Source organism: Varanus komodoensis, unplaced genomic scaffold (genome assembly GCF_004798865.1).
Source record: "Varanus komodoensis strain SLA01 unplaced genomic scaffold, ASM479886v1 scaffold9, whole genome shotgun sequence".
NCBI classification, from domain to species: Eukaryota; Metazoa; Chordata; class Lepidosauria; order Squamata; family Varanidae; genus Varanus; species Varanus komodoensis.
In genome coordinates this window covers 37,562,312-37,579,769 of record NW_025336598.1, presented here as the reverse complement: position 1 = coordinate 37,579,769, position 17,458 = coordinate 37,562,312, and the positions used below count along the sequence as shown (strand labels likewise).

At 39.4% G+C, this 17,458-nt stretch overlaps 1 protein-coding gene across 3 annotated transcripts in view; it reads right to left on the bottom strand.

Moving 5' to 3' along the window:
- PRPF40A (pre-mRNA processing factor 40 homolog A) overlaps window positions 1-17,458 on the bottom strand; it is a 44,955-nt gene that overhangs the window by 1,732 nt on the left and 25,765 nt on the right. For 2 of the 3 annotated variants that reach the window (XM_044418191.1, XM_044418190.1), the window contains 15 exons: window positions 12,409-12,517; window positions 11,696-11,760; window positions 11,297-11,461; window positions 9,800-9,908; window positions 8,354-8,504; window positions 5,810-5,943; window positions 4,823-4,937; window positions 4,598-4,689; window positions 4,314-4,430; window positions 3,745-3,882; window positions 2,799-2,894; window positions 2,252-2,338; window positions 2,018-2,114; window positions 1,861-1,922; window positions 542-670 (listed from right to left, as the gene is read on the bottom strand). In XM_044418191.1, the coding sequence (XP_044274126.1) occupies window positions 542-670; window positions 1,861-1,922; window positions 2,018-2,114; window positions 2,252-2,338; window positions 2,799-2,894; window positions 3,745-3,882; window positions 4,314-4,430; window positions 4,598-4,689; window positions 4,823-4,937; window positions 5,810-5,943; window positions 8,354-8,504; window positions 9,800-9,908; window positions 11,297-11,461; window positions 11,696-11,760; window positions 12,409-12,517 (1,666 nt within the window). Of the gene's footprint in view, window positions 1-541; window positions 671-1,860; window positions 1,923-2,017; window positions 2,115-2,251; window positions 2,339-2,798; window positions 2,895-3,744; window positions 3,883-4,313; window positions 4,443-4,597; window positions 4,690-4,822; window positions 4,938-5,809; window positions 5,944-8,353; window positions 8,505-9,799; window positions 9,909-11,296; window positions 11,462-11,695; window positions 11,761-12,408; window positions 12,518-17,458 lie in introns of all 3 variants that reach the window. The other variant, XM_044418189.1, reaches the window with a different exon arrangement.

The following is a 17,458-nucleotide window of genomic DNA, read 5'->3' as shown; positions in this document are numbered from 1 at the left end:
CTGGCCTATCTAGTTAAGAAAGACAAGTACTTTAGAGGTAATTGAAATTAAAAGGAGAGTCCTTTCTTTTCCTTATCCACTCAGTAACTTTGCTATTGGGTGAAAAGCCCGATTACACAGATCAGCAGCTTTTGGGGAAAGCTTTTAGAATTCTGAAGGTCTCTCTGCTGCAACTGTTCTGACATCTGTGACTGGTCGAGCTCAATGCTCACCCTTCCCTGCCCTCAAAGAAGAGAGAACGGAGTGCTGTGGTCAACTTGGCGCTACCTGGGCTTAACTCCATCCCTGTTTTCACCAGCCTGCTGAGTAGTAGGTTTGCAGGCAAGAAACAGAGCTGTGAGATCAGGCGCCTACAGCTGGTCATACTGAAGGCCTCTCAAAGCCATGGGTTGCTCACATGTGTATTAAATCATGTGACAGTGATAACAGACTAGACTTGGCAGAGCCATCTCTACAAGTTCTCCCTATACTCATTCCATATATGAGTCTGCAGAGCTCTACCGACAAAGAAACGAGACATGTTTAAACCAGCTAAACTTACAGAATCTTTGCCAGGTCTCTTTTTAGGAGGTGATTTATGCTTAGATTCAGATCTTTGTCTACTTCTTTCCTTTTCATTCTCTCTCTCTTTTTTGTCTCTTTCTCGATCTGCATCTGATTCTGGTGAATCCTGTGTAAAGTAAAAAAAAAGCAATTTAAATCATAGGTGAAGAGAGAATAAATTGCAGACTGACTTAGTTCCAAGTTCCAGTGGACCATCTACCTCCTGCTGGTTCTTGGAGCTCTTGCCAGGAATGGTCTGTCTGAAATTGATTAAAAAGTGTGTTAAAGTGGAGGGTGGCAAGGTAGTATACCTCAAATATTTTGTAATCCAATTCCCATCAGCCCCAATCTGCAAAAGAAATGGTCAGGGATGGCAGAAGATGTACTCCAATACTTCTGGAAAGCCTACAATTGTTCTAGAGCTAAAATGGGCACTCGGGAACATATGAAGCACCATAATGAGTTAGTGCTTACTAGATAAGTACTATCTACTCCAAGTTGCAGCAACACTCCAACCTTGAGATCATCTCAACAGGAGATGCCTAACATTGAACTGGGAACCTAATCCTTAAAAAGCGTGTATTCTACCACCTGCCCTTTTTAAGCTTAGCATACACAGGGGTGCTACTGGGATTCTCGCTTTTTATCAATAGAAAAGGAAAGCAGCAGTCGTCCAGGCAAGGCTTAAGCCAGCTAAAGCTTGTATAAATGGCAACGCTTCATTTTCTCCTTGCGTGTTAACATATGAAAAATTGAGAGGCAGGTGACATCTAAGCTAAACATAAAGAATTGATAGAGGTAGATGGGAGTCTGAAATTTTATGGACACAAGTTTAACTGAAAGAGCAAGCCCACTGTCATTACTGAGATTTCCTAGAAAACGAGGTCTAATGAGCACAGGAGGCTCTGCAACCAAGACCAAGTACATCACGTGTATTGTTTTCTTTCAAACCAAGCCAATTTGCAAATGTACAAATGAACAGAGCATAATTTTATTGTTTCTTACAGAAGGTGTACACGTCTTACTGCATAGTTTTCATGCTCTTTTATTTTTAACTGAGTCTTTAAAATACTCTCCTACAGAGTTGTTCTTATGAACAGCAGCAATGAGAGTTTGCAGTTAACAGCACAAGCTTATAGAGGTCTACTCAGAAATAAGATACTTTGTTTCTCTTTATCTCATACTAGTGTCTCTTAAGTTAACAATATTTTATTACATTTAGTGGATACCATTTAAGTGATTCCTAAATATAAAATATAAATAATACACTTAAAAGATTCATTGTCATGAGAAGACCAAAACTCATGAGACACTTACAGACTTGTGCCTCCTCTTTTTGCTCTTCTTTTTGTGTTTCTTAGACTTCTTGTAGCTTCTTTCTGTTGATTCATTACAAAATGAAAACAGAAATTAAGTACTTAAAGTCATTACTCTTACAACTTTTTTTCTTTTGACAAAATAAAAAAAATATTACCAGATTCTGCACTGGAAGAACGTTCAGAAACTGATCGTGAGTCTGAGCGCTGCCTCTTTTTTTTGGAATGACTGTCATCATCCTCAGATTCTGAACCCTTAAACAGAAAGAGTACGTCATGTTTAACACTACTTTTTGATGACAGTACGTCAGAAGAGTACATCATGTTTAACACTACTTTTTGATAACACTACTTTTTGGTGTTCACCGGAGCATTGTTATTACGCGACTTACCGAACGAGAGCGGGACCGCTTTCTGTGATGCTTTTTTGATTTTTTAGAATGCTTCTTGTTCTTTGAATGATGATGCTGACACTCATGCTGTAGCATTAAAAGAATACAAAAATTACTCCTTTGAAAAATGAGTTATGAGCATGTGCTTATTATCTACAGCTCTTGGGTGCGAGGCCTTTCTGTGTCAGATGACATCGGGTTCTGTGTGTTATGTGGTGCCCAGCCAGGGGAGAGCCAAAAGGTGTGAAGCTGCCCTGACTGAGGCAGCCGGTGGAGGACTCTGCTGGAGTGACTTAGCCTGTTCCTCCTCTTCTGTAGGAGGCGGATCAGCTTTGATGCACTGAGCACAAAGGCTCCTTGGCAGAGGCTCCTGGAGCCTCTACCATGGTGCTAAGTGAAAGACGGCTTGGTGGAGGTGAACCCACTCCAGCCATAAGAGTGGGCATATCTGCAAGGAAGACTTCCGTGGTATACATTTCCTGGCCTGTTTGCCTTTTGCAAATGAGAGAAGACCCTTATCACAGTACAATGATATGTTCAATATTACCTCTAGTAAATAAATGAAGTCTTTAAATATTCTTTTTCTTTCTGATTCTAGAGTGATGTCTTCAAATGCTGGTTCTTTCACAAATCTTTCTCGAATCTATATGTAAGAAAGCAATTGTACACAAGGTTTTACTGAGCCACTTCACTTGATAAAGTTAAGTTTTTGTAAACCACCCAGAGAGGTTCAGCTAAAGGTGGAATACAAAGAAACAAATATAATAAAAATATAAGAAAGCTTTATTTGCATTTTGGAAGAAAACTACATTTCTACTAAGTAAGAGCAAGATACTAGATTAGCTACAGGGCAACCATCTCATTTGGGCAGTTGGTAATTAAAACAACCCTAACCCTAAAAAAAACCAATGTCAGATAGTGGTGATAAAAAGAATTTCCACTTAATTTCTACACATGGTTGAACCTCAGCCTGGATTCACCGAAAGAAACAGAAACATGAAATGCTTCCACATGTTAGTTTGTAAGACGTCAAAAGTTTTTCTGCCACTGAATGTTCATCGTGTACCTAGTAAATCAGAATGAACTGTAACAACTTTCTAGAAAGTATCCTGCATTAAAAACAAGAGGTGTCCAACAAGATACTTGTTTGCAGACTTTGCTTATGTTTTTAAGCATTTTCTTTAGATAGAAATAAACACTAACAATATTAGCCTTTTGTTGATTCTGATACATTATGTGCCTTGATACTTTGGTTTCAATCTAGACTTAAGACACACAGTAATGTAAACAGAATTTCAAGTAAGTCATGCTCAGTTTCAGTCCCACTAATTTTAATAGGTCTGCATCAAACATGACCAAGTTTGGTTTCAGCTCCATTTTTCCAGAGTGTTTTTACAAGTTAAAATACTTAAACAACTAGAGTCTTATTTTAACAAGGGTTAAAAACACTGTGAAATGAAATATACTTTCAGAAAATTATGGAACATACTTACATCTTCCCATACTGCATCCAGTTCAATTGGAGGTGTGGCTTGTTTTAGCATGCTCTTAAAGGCAGACTCTTTCCGTTTCATTTTGCGAGCTTCTTCTTTCTCTCTCTCGCGTTCACGGGCTTCTGCCTTTTCCAACAGCTGTATCAAAAGAAATCTAAATGACCATTCAATGAAAGGGACAATGCCCCACCCACCCACCCCCAAAATGTGGAAAGCCACATTATCCCATTTGGTGAGATTGGACCAATTTTCTAAATGTTTGTTTTATATCACAAACTGAGGTCATTCAGATATATCTGAACAGTACAGAAATGACCTCACCTCAGATCTCTGGGGAGGGAGGAAGAAGAGATGGCTTGCAAGGCTGAGGATCCTCAGCCTTGTAATGCAAAACCAAGATGTGATTGGGCCTAACAACTGCTTTTCACTGAACTTCAAGTTTGCTTTAATATGTAACAATAACGTTTTACATTTTTATTTTCAGATATGTAAACTTAAACTGGAATCATTTAAATGTGCTTTCAATCTTCTTAACATTTATGGTTTTAAAATAAATTTTAAAATCTTACACTATTGAAAGCCAGTTTGATATTTCCAGCATCTAATGTCGTAGCTCTTTTAGTTGAACTGATGACTGTGACAAAATCTTCAAATGTTGTATTCACTTCAACCACAAATCCTTTATCCTGCAAAACAATCTTTATGACATCAGAAAGCATAGGAATACTATAGTAGTACAAACTCATCTTGCAACACTGCTTTGTGAAATTCCAGCTCTAGATATCAAAAGGAGTTTAATCATTTTAAAATCAGAATTTTTTTCTTCAATGACTAAGAATACATTTTGTCTCACCTTTAAGATGTCTTTTATTATTTTTTTTTCATCATGGTAGCGTGCTTTTAGATCTTCAACATAAAACTTGAAAAGATCAAGAGCAGTTGAGCCTAAGGAAAGACAATCTATTAATCAGGTGTACTATTTAACCAAACAGCTGCCCCTCTTTATCTTCATAATACAGACAAGAGGAAATCTACACTTTATCTTGCATTATCTAAAAACAAGAGAGAATATACTTACCAGGCTGACCAAGCATGTTAGTAAACCTAATGTCAGAACTTATAGTTGGATATAACTCCATCCATGATGACATTGAATGCAACTGGCCATGTTCGTGCAATTCATCCAAAAATATCTGCAAATAACCCAACAGAAAATTAGGAATTTCACGATTATATATTCAACAACCTTTAGTTTAAAAGATATTTTTTACCTGCTGTTTTTCTACAGCACTGCTCCAGATCCAATAATTTACCAGTAGTTGTGGGTTCCCCCAACTCAGTTAGGCTTGCAAAAAGGCTTCCACTGGCACCAATAGAAAATATTTAAAGCCTAATTTCTATGTGGATGGGACAACCTGGGAGGCAGGGTGAAATTAGGAAGGTAACCATTACCCTTCTCCTTCAGGGATGCTACAATTCCCCACCCCCCACTTCCTATTAGGCTTGAAAAACCTCTCCCCACTGCCAATGCGATACTTGTACGTAAACTTCCGTGCAGGGGTGGAAGGGCTATTATGTGAGGAATCCCCGTCAGGGAGGGACCGATTAATTCTTTAGAAGAATCTCACCTAAACCTCAGCAACCTCACCTAAAATTCCTGTTGGGGGGATGTATATGTATAAATAAAGAGACACAGAGAGATGTACAGAGGTGTGTGTGCACTTCCCCTTCCTTCTCAGAAGGTTAGTGTGGTATAGCCCTGTTGACCCTGTTCACACTTATGAGGAGGATGCGCACTTCTAATATGCAGCTTCCTGAAAGTTAGTCATGAAAGAACAATGTACCATTTAAAGAAAAATAGAAGAGAATGTCAATATAAATAAACAGCAGAATAAAACAAACGTCCATTTGCAACATTTTTAGTGTTGCAATCAGTAAAGCACATACCAACATCTCTCTGCATTAATTATATGCATGTTGAAGAACACCCAAAAACTTGATAATACAGCCAATACCTCTAATGACCAACATCTGTTCAGCTGATACTTAACGTTTTGTCACTAACCTGGAAAGATTCTCTGTTTTTACGCTGTCTTCGTCTTTCCCTGAGTAAGCCTTTCTGTTTCTCTTCCTCCTCCTCCTTTTCCAGAGCCCTTATGTGTTCCTCAAAACAAATCAATGCATCCTCCTTATCCATATCTAAAAAAAATCAAGGATTTTTTCCAGTAAATTAAGTTAAATACAGGTCTATATTTCTGGCAAAAGTTTTGTTTTGTAGTTTATGTAAACTTCATAGCAAAGTTTAGAGGAAGCCATGGTTTCCTGATACAAGACGATGCTGAGGCAAGCCTCATACAATCTGCTTTCTTTTTTTGTGCCAGTGAGAAGCTTTTCTAATTTTGAACTATCTATATTTCTGGTAACACTCTAAAAAAAATTGTCTTACAATGAGTTGACAACTAGAATCTGAAACCATAGTCAGTACCTACTCATTTTCACTAATCAAAGTTCCATGATGTTCTACCTTGGAGAAGTGTGATTAGCTTACTATTAGAAGCAGAAATTTTCTGTCTCCACCTCATGAACTCCAAAGGGGAGAGAGGGGGGTAAAGAAAGTGAGCCAGAGGTTTCTTGTAATATTGTGTGACATGGTTTTAATTCCATCTGAACTGTGTCCAAAGCAGCCTTAAATGAAACTACTGATCCAAAAGACTAAACAAAAAATGACTATATATACTCTAACCAATGACTTTACATACTGCTGCAGTCAAAGCTACATATGAAGTCATGAACATGAAAAGCCTTAAGAAATAAATGTAGTTATCAGCATTAAGTATAAAACTAGATAGCTTAAAGCTTATACATGAGCTTTAGGATTTGGACTCCAAAAGTTATTCTCCTTCAATCTATCAGTAGCTTATCTCCTATAATAAGAACATGACAGGATAGAGGCAATCCAAATTAGTGTAAAAAATCAGAAATTCTAATAGGTTTCAAGCTTGAGGTTTTGTTTTGTTTTTTTTTTCAGGGAACTACTTATATAAATATAAGGAGTATCTATTTCAAATTACCATGTTGACAAATATTTAGTTAATGAAAACATCAGCATTTTCTTTTACGTATTAAATGCATAATTCTATCTACATTTATTCAGACAAATGTACTCCACCCCTTTGCCACTCCCCCTCTATTCTGGAGGCTTCCTCAACTCCCTGGAATGATTTCCAGGGAGAAAATTTCCCTGCAGGGGGAAGGAAACATGATAAAACACTACTTCCCCAGTTCCCCTAGCAGGAGCATTTCATGAAGAGGATCCTGGATCAAATCCACTTTGGATCTTACTTCTGCTGAAGATACATAGCTCAAGTCATATCATTCATTCAGTATTCTCAATTAATGGTTATAGTATAAAAAACAAGTATAGAACTTAATGGTTGTTTTTGCCCCCTTTTATTTATCTGATTCATACATTTATGTTCCACCTGTTTTCCTTTCAGGGTGGCTTGCATAATTCTCCTCCTCTTACTATTATCCTCACAACAGGTGTTACAAGGATAAAATTGAAAGGAGAGGCATTTATGCATTTTATTTATTTGATGATATATTTTTTTTTGTATTTTATGCGGGATTCTATGATTGTAAGCCGCCCCGAGGCTCATGTGATGGGGCGGCATATAAGTTGTTTAAATAAATAAATAAGCAAGCAAGCTGCTTTGAGTTCACTGGAAAAAATGGGATATAATCAATCAATCAAAAACAACAGCCCTGTGAGGCAGGTTGGGCTAAGAGTCTGTGGCTGGCCCTAAGTCACCCAGTTACATCTGTGACTGGGTGGGGACTAGAACACAGAGCCCCAATCCTGAGGGCCCCAATCCTGCCCTAGTAACTATTACACTACACTGGCTCTCTTGCCCTTATGTTCTCCTTATTTCTCTCAACAGCTGCTATGCCCATTTATTGTTGGCCTGCTTCCATTGCCTGATACAACTAGATTACAGTTGATAATTACAGGGATCCTCTGAGCAACAGCAAAATAATTTCGGTCTTCCTACTCCAAGGCAAAATCACCTACACTGAGAGATGGGGCCGACTCTTGGTTATTCCTACTTTTAGCACACAGCACCACTTGATAGTTGTAGAAAAGGGCCGGCCGAAATTTTGTAATGACTAAGAGCAGGAATGAGAATGAGTGGCCTTCTAAATGTTCTAGTCAACGACAACTAGCAGATTTATGCAGCAAAGCCAGTTTAAGGGATGGTGGGAATTGTGGCCCTTTAGAGGTTTTGACCAAAAGTCTCTCTCATTCATGTACAGCCCACATTAATGCTAAAGAATGAAGCCACTTGATAAAAATTAGAATCATTCCAGATTAGAATAAGTAACAACAATAAGTAGAAACTCTAATGGTTTGAAGCGCAATTGTATGCATGCACAGAGAGAAAAGTTTACATTTCCCATCATGCCACAGCCACCAAAGCTGACGAACATGATTGCTATTTGCCTTTTCTCTGTCTAAATACATGTAGGATTGTCCCCTTATTTGTTGTTGCCACCTAAACTCTAAGCCCACATTCCTACAAAAAGGTAACTCGGATGTTTTTATTCTTACTTTGAAGTTCTTCATCCTCTGCAAATGTAGGATTATCCATCAGATATTGCTGAGCCTCTGACCATGTAGTACAGTATGTAACATTAGCCATATTGTCCAGGATATTTTTTAATGCCTCCCAGTTCCTCTTCCTTAACTGCTTGGCTTGTTCCTGTGAAAGTCACATGAAATGTAATGGCATTTATTTTTATAAAATCCTTAGTATTCATTTATTTATTTATTTGGAATTTTTGTATGCCGTCCTATTCGCATAAGCCTCGGGACAGCTTCCAACATTATAAATACATATATATAAATACATACATATATAAAATCTGGAAACACCCTGGCACAAAATTATAAAACCAATAAATAAAATCAATAATTATTAAAATATCGTTTAAATAAAAAGTTCTTGGCCTGGCGCCGAAAAACAAATAACGACGGTGCCAGGTGGACCTGGTAGTAACTGGTAGTGTTAATATCTAACTGGTAGTGTTAGTATACTAACTGGTAGTGTTAGTATCTAACACTAGCAGTTGATTATTAAGAGAAAGGGTCAACATTTTTAATCACGTCACTGATGTTGTACAAAGTTGTGTTTTTTACTTCATGAACCACTGTAGAAGTGTACAATGTATCTTTCTTGCAAGGGACTACAACTTCTCATTGCTTGTCTTTACAATAGCTCAAATGAAAATTTTGCCCAGACTGGAAGACCACTTTCAGGAAGTACTGCACTGTAGATTTACCACATTTTCCTGTATCCCATTTTTTATACTAACTGCAGTTCATTACGCAGCACCGTGTTAAATGTAAGAGAAATTCTTATTTGTAGAAACCCTGCTAGGAGATCAACACATGATTAAAACTAAGAAAATGAAAGAACTGGTATTTTATTGTTTTCCTGTGTCCAGCTGAAGAACACCTACATTTCAAATGTCAAATATATTTGGTATTAGATACAGATGGGCAGATCAAGCCTATAGCCCACAAACAGCACCTGAGTGCCACAGGATCATTCTGAGGGCAGAAATACTTTTCCAAGCTCTGCGCATCTTCACTCCCCTCAAAGGTGCTGTGCAAAGAACCACACTAGCTGTTTCTCTGAGGTCCTATGAACAAGCACAGAGAAAGTTGCATTCTGGTGGGAGGGTAGACCAGTATAGGCAAAATACAACATTATCTTGGGGCACTTCAATTCCCTTCCTTCCTGCTCTGAAGTGTTCTCTCTCGACAGCCAAAGTTGGCCATCTATCTGTTTTATAGTGCATGTTGGGTACGGCAGTGATCTTTCCTTTGTACTCCTTCCATTCTGCATACGATGCCAGTAATCATCCCAGTTCAGAAACTTAGGGACAGCCTCACTGGAGTGCATCCTAAGTTAAATTTATCTATGGGTAGAAGCAGAATTGAGCAGAACAGAGTGACAGGGACATCCCAATAATGGAAAGAAAACATAATTACTTTTTCTTTTTTTGATAGAAAGAATAGGACATCTTCATAGATTTCAAGACGATCACGCTCTGATATTGCATTCCAGACCTCCATTTCCCCAAACATTTGTTCAGCTTTTCTATTTGAAGAAATACAAAAAATATTAATGTAGTAAGAAGATATAATTTTCCTCACTTTGCTCCCATCATTCCTTCCCCACTGGTTATCAACATCCGAGTCTTCATCAAATTTATGAAAGCCATGACAATAAGAACATAGAATATATTCCGACCATGCGATTCTGCACCTCTCCTGTTCAATGTTGCAAAAGCATTTCTATTTCCCACAATAAAAATAAAAAGGGAACTAACATGCTCTCCATCCAGCTATTAAAAGGAGTGCAAGAGTTACTCCAGCTCCTGCCATTTTATTTTTGTCATTTTTAATGTTTCATTGTTTAAAATATTCTTCCTTCCCTCCCATTGTTTCTTCCGACATAGTCCTGCATCCCAGTCCTGAAAATGCATACTTGCAAACAGGGCAGCCATCCCACTGGCATACTCTCCCAATCCCACCAAGACGCTTCTTGAGTATCTACTGTAGTTCTTTTACAATGACACAAAGCATTAGGGAAGTTCTACATCATGATCTAAACTGCAAAGACAGTACACCATTCAAATTGTCCTGAAACAAAGACAAAGGTGATACATCCAAGTGCTTGGATTACTTAATGCAGACATTACTCATCAGAGGGAAAACAGACAAGAAAGAGACTTATATGCCTTATCCTTTGAAATTCCACAAGCTTTCCCTGAGCAAAGTGTACTGCCCAGTTTCTTAATTATGATATCATATTGATTTTAATGACTTTAACAATATTTTATATCAATGTTCTTACAATTATGCATTTTAAGGTATATCCTTATGTATTTAACATTCTTTTTACAGTTATATTCCACTTTTTTTCTGTGCAAGGAACAAGACGGCTTACATAATTCTCTTCCTCTCAATCTTACCCTCACAACAACAACCCTGTGAGGTAGGTTGGGCTGAGAGTCTGTGACTGGCCCAAAGTCACCCAGCTGGCTCCACTGCTGAGTGGGCACTAGAATCCACTCAGACTGTCCCACACTCTTAACCACTATATCACACTGGCTTTTAACATACTAAAATCTTCTAAACTGCTCAGAGATATTTTTAAATGTGGAAACTCTACCTTCTCCATATTTTTAAATGTGGGAGAAAAAAATCAATGTGACCTTCATTTTTACTTAAACTCCCACTCTGTCATCAGCTGATGAAAAACAAACATTCACATTTCAATGAATGAGTACAGAGGACAGTAGCATGTGCAAATTTCCATTTCCCTTTATGTTAAAATGGTGTGAAATGGCACTAAATGTAAGACAGGATTTAAATGTAAAATAGGATTGCCAATGAAATTCACAATCCTTGCTATACAGCTTAAGAGTGTCAAATATGCAAAACCAACTGTCTGACTAGTGTTGTACATTCAGTTCATATTACTTGTATCTGGTTGTGGATGTCATCTTCTCATGGTTTTCAAGGAAACGCTGAAAAGACTCTTTTGCTTCTTTATATTTTAATCTTGCTTCTTCTTTTTCTTCTTTCTCTGTCTGGACCTTGTAAGCATTAAATGCTTGTTTTTTCTCACTTAGCTTTGCCAAAGCACTGTAAATTGAAGGGGGAAGCCAATTACACATGTAATATCAACTACAATTGGTTATTTTACAGAGATTCATTTTACACCTCCACACAGGACAACTGTTCCAAGTTGTCCTGTTTGGAGTTACTTAAAAGGTAACTTAAAATTATGAATTGACTTCAACTGTTTTTTTAACATTAACTCATGCAAGCAGTAATTTAAAATAATGTAGAGTAAAAAGAATTAAGAACTGGTTATACCTGTATCTTGGATCATTAATTATCATTTTCATAGCTTGTTCCCAAGAGGCATTGGACGGCACACGCTGTGAAGATACAAAGTAAATCACATAACTTGAAGAGTTAATCATGAATACCTCTTCTACAAGGCTTCTTCTCATCATCACCACTATTCTATTATTCAGCCAGAATCTATTCCAGAAAGCTATGTTAAGGCAATTAGGGCCATTCTACTAGTCCTTCTGAAATAGCTTCTTCTACCCCTCCCTATTCCTTTTTCAACTTGTGTGCTGTAGGCATGAACTGTCTTTTATTACTTGCATGCTGTTCTAGCAGCCTTTTTATTTGAGCAGTATGATAAAAATACTGTAAAGTGCCTTTTATAATGACGACTTTAGGAATGCTGACTTAAACAACTGATCATTCTAACTTGTATAAAAGGACATCATTATCTATTTACTGATATCTAAGGACTGTTTTTTTCCAGCAGTGTGTAAAATATTTTGCAATGACATTTTACATTGCTATATGTTTTTGTAAAAGAAAAAAAATTGCACTAAAGTAGCAAAAATAACTTTATACCAAGTTCATTTTGTGTAGAACATTTTTCCATATTTATTTCAGCATGAATGCTGTTCTTTAAAGTTCCTTACCAAAAAACCAGCAACTCTCTCACATCGAGTAACATTTATACTTCTTGAAATGTTAAAGAGCAATTAACATAAGCAAAGCACCTTTTCTTTCAATAGTTCTTTAAATGCTTGCTTCGCTTCTTCTTTTGTATTCCAGGTATAGGTTTTTTTAACAGGTTGAGCATCTTCTTCTTCTTTTTTGGGGGTGACACTAGGGATAAAAAACATGTTAAATACTTTAGCAAAAAGCAATACTATTTAAATGAAACAGATATTAAGGGTGGGAAGTATAAACAGTAGTACCCATGCTTTACCCAGAAGTGACAGCATAGGCAAATGAATGCCACCAAAGCTAAGGAGTAACGGTTCCAGAATAAGCACAATCCAGCAGCTGTACACCACTCAGACATCACTGGGAGTGATCAGAACAGAGTCACCCCAGAACTACAAGCCCATTCTGCTCCTTCTTTTGCACAATCAAGATACAATCACAGTCCCATCCAACAGCATGCCACCAGACTTCTCAAGCAACAGGACTTCTGCTTTTGCTCCCGCACCCAATACCTCTCCCAAGCCTACTTTAGAAGAACAACTGAAACTGGCCCAGAGAGTTCTATGAGAGGAGAATCCACTGCTTTACAGAAACAGCAAGTGAGTCCCAGTATGCATGTTACCCACCTATTGAATGTTAGAAATTGCAGTATGATGTGAAGAGTTCTACCTAACACTGAGGGGGTGGAAAAAGCAGGAGGTCTACAGGAATACGTGGTCCACATCTTGTCATGGAGGATCTCCAGTGGGACAAGAACAGAAAAAGGCCACTGTCCCCTGACACTGTGTTGGGAGTAGAGTCGCTGGGTGCTCAAGACAGGGTCATGTGGTAGAGACGGTGTGCACTGCCAGGAGGTTGAAGGGAAAGCCTTGGAACAAGGGCAAGGACAGCAGCCACATGACTGGTCCCCAGTGCTGGGGGTGGCCCCGGTCAGTGGGCATTTGGTTGTGGTGTCAGTGAGCAGCTGCAGTGGACTGGGGAACCGGTGGCCAGCGAAGCTCAGATAGTGGCTCTTTTCGGGAGGAGTGGAGCCCTAGCCTTGGTCATGGCAGTGGCCATTTTTTTGGTTGCGGTGGCCACCTTCTTGGGCCTTGTGGTCCTGGTGCCCATAGAGATAGAGGGCCTCTCCACATCCTGCTTGGACAACTCAACCACACAGGTGGCCTTCTTCCAGAGTTTGGCTTTCAGCTGATCTGCCGGCTACCGCCCTGTTCATTTTCTAAAAAGCCTGGCAAGACTTCACTATGTGCTCCTTGCCAAGGCAGAGGAGCCACAGGAAATGGTTATCTGTTGATGGCAGACAGGCCTCATACGAAGTGCAGCTGCAAAAGGCCATGGACGCCATCACACAGATGGGAAGGCAGCAAGAGAGGGAGAATGAGGAAGGGTGATGGGAACCCTTCCTATAGGCACTGACAAATACCCCTTCCTTCTCTTCCACGTGGGAACTAACGACACTGCCATGCGAAGTGTTGCTGAAATAGCTTCAGACTTTAAAGCTCTAGGGAGGAAAATAAAACACACTGGGGCCCAGATAGTCTTCTCCTCAATCCTACCAGTACGAGGAAGAGGAACTGTTAGGGAAAGAAAAATCCTTCAAGTGAATGACTGGCTAAGATGGTAGTGCCATAAAGAGAGATTTGGATTCTGGGACCACAAGCTGAGGTGCCTGGAAGATGGACTACTGGCAAATGATGGGCTGCACCTCACAAAGAATGGGAAGCAGATGTTTGGCCACTACATGAAAAACTTCATCAGGAGAGCTTTAAACTAAAACCTACAGGGGAGGGAGATGTGCAGCATGGCGTACCATCATGTGGCAAAGACTTATACATTTCAACAGAGAAAAAACCTCAAGCAGGGCTCAACACCAGTCTCCCAAAAAGCAAAGAAAGAAAACCAGGGCACAGCAAACATGAACGTCGATGTCTCTACACCAATGTCCAGAGTATGGGAAACAAACAACACGAACTTAAGCTCATAGTACATGAGGGTAATTATGATCTTATAGGAATAATAGAAACTTGGTGGGATGACGCACATGACTGGAACTCTACAACTGATGGATACAACCTGTTCAAGAAAAATAGAAAGGACAAAAAGGGAGGTGGAGTTGTACTATATGTAAGAGACACATATATCTGCACAGAAATACAAGAAGAACTTAGTAGCCCCATTGAGAGCATCTGGCTAAATTTAAAGGGAGCAAAAATAAGAAAAAAATAGTTATTGGCACATATTACTGTCTACCCAGTCAAAAAAGAAGACAAGGATGCAATCTTTGAAAAGCAGCATGCTGGCATTTCCAAAAAGGATGATGTAGTCATCATGGGGGACTTCAATTTCCCTGATATATGCTGGGAGACAAATTCTGCCAAGCATGACACCTCCAATAGATTCATGACATGTGTTGCTGACAACTTTCTCCAGGAGAAAGGAGAGGAAGGTACAAGAAGATCAGCTATCCTTGATTTAATACTAACTAATAGGGAAGGCCTGGTGGACAAAATAACAGTCAAAGGAACTCTGGAGGAAAGTGACCATGCGATACTTGAATTCTCAATTATAAAGGAGTCAAAGCGTAACTGGAGCCAAACAAGCATCCTGGACTTCAAGAAGGCCAACTTTAACAAACTCAGAAAAATGGTAAGCGAAGTGCCATGACAACACACCCTTAAGGGGAAAGGTGTCCAAGAGGAGTGGGAAATCTTGAAGATTCTCAAAGCACAACTACGAACAATTCCATCAAGAAAAACGTGTAGAAGACAGCAGAGGAAGCCTACATGGCTCCACAAAAAGTTAGGTGACAGCCTGAAAGAAAACAAGAACATCTACAGGTAGTGGAAGCAGGGCCAGAATATAAACAAATAGCAAGGAATTGCAGGAATAGCATCAGGAAGGCTAAAGCAGGAAATGAACTGAGAATAGCAAGGTAAGCTAAGCACAACAAGAAAGTCTTCTTCAGATACATCCAGAACAAAAGACATTAGAAAGAGAAGGGTGCCCAGCTACTTAAAGTGGCTGGCAGAGTGATAACGACAAAGAAACGGCAGAGGCACTCAATTCCTACTTCGCCTCAGTTTTCTCCCACAAGGAAATCTGCAATCAAGAGGAAGTATGAGCTGAAAGTGAGAGATGGCAGCCCAAGACTTACAGACAAATGGTCAAGGAATACCTAGGTGGAATAAACCCTTTCAAATCTCCAGGGCCCAATGAACGCCATCACAGAGTCATAAAAGACCTAGCAGAGGAAATCTCAGAGCCACTGGTTATTACCTTCAATGAATCTTGGAAAACAGGAGAAATGACAGATGACAGGAGAAGGGCTAATGTTGTCCTTATCTTCAAAAAGGGGGAAAAAGATGAACCTGAGAACTACAGAGCAGTTGGTCTGACATCAATCCCTGGAAAAAATCTGGAGACAATTATTTAAAAATCCATTTGCAAGCATCTTGAAGATAATGCAGTGATTAATATAAGTCAGCATGGATTTATCAAAAATAAATCCTGTCAGACTAATTTAATTTCATTTTTTGACTGGGTAACCTTGCAAATGGACAAAGGGATCACTGTGGGCATAATCTACCTAGACTTCAGCAAAGCTTTCAACACAGTGTCACATGACATTCTGATAAGCAAATTAGCAAAAACTGGACTAGATGGAAAAACTATTAGGTGGGTCCAAAATTGGCTGCTAAATTGGACACAAAGAGTGCTCATCAATGGCACCTTCTCAAATTGGATGGAGGTAACTAGTGGGATGCCACAGGGTTCAGTCCTGGGCCCAGTGCTCTTCAATATCTTTATTAATGATTTAGATGAGGAAGTACAAAGAAAGATAATCAAGTTGGCAGAGGATACAAAATTGGGTGGAATAGCAAACACCCTAGAAGACAGAATGAAGATCCAGGGCGATCTTGATAAACTTGAACACTGGACTGAAAGCAACAGAATAAGATTCAATAAGGACAAGTGCCAAGTTCTCCACCTAGGAAGAAGAAACCAAATGCACTGATACAAGATGGGGAATATGTGGCTCAACAGAACTGGAAAAAAAAAGATACTGGAGTAACTGTGGACAATAGGCTAAACATGAGCCAACAATGCAATGCAGCTGCCAAAAGGGCAAATGAAATCTTGGGATGCATTAACAGAAGTATTACTTCCAAATCACGAGAAGTAGTAGTTCCACTATACTCCTCACTATTCAGACCTCATCTGGAATATTGTGTCCAGTTCTGGGATCCAAGATTTAAGAAAGATGCAGGCAAATTAGAAAGGGTCCAGAGGAGGGCAACAAAAATGATCCAGTGTTTGGAAACACTGCCCTATGGAAAGACTGAAAGAACTGGGCATGTTCAGCCTTGAGAAGAGAAGACTGAGGGGGGACATGATATCCCTCTATAAGTATTTCAAAGGCTGTCACAAAGAGGAAGGTCAAGATCGCTTCTTGCTAATGCCAGGGTGTAGGACACGGAATAATCAGTTCAAGTTGCGACAATCCAGATTCAGGCTAGACACCAGGGAAAGCTTCCTCACTGTCAGAGCAATACAACCATGGAACCAGTTTCCTAAAGAGGTGGTGGGCTCTCCCACACTAAAGACATTCAAAAAGAAACTGGACAGCCATCTGAGTGGGATGGTGTAATGTGGTGTCCTGCAATAGTTGGGCTGGACTTGATGGCCTTTATGGCCCCTTCCAACTCTACTGTTCTATGCTTCTATGAAAGCTTGGTAGGAAAATACATATTTTTGGTGAGAAGTGTATCTCTCTCTCTCTCTCTCTCTCTCTCTCTTCCCCCCCACCCCACCCTCAAAAGTGAGAGAAGGGACGAGCTGGTAAGAGAAGGCATGAAGAGGAGCAAGGAGAAAAACAGTAAGGTACTTAAGCAGTATAAAGCAAGAGTGAAGCAGAAATGGCTTCCCAGTCTATGCACTGTGCAATCGAAAAGCAACTGAGCAGGAACCGCTCCCTTGTATACCCAGGAACTGGAAGGGGAGGGGATCCTGCCCACTCTTGCACACTAGGCTATTGAAGCTTTCCTGATCTAGGCCTTGCGCAGGTGCAGAACCCCTGTGTGTGATGCACAGAGACCACGA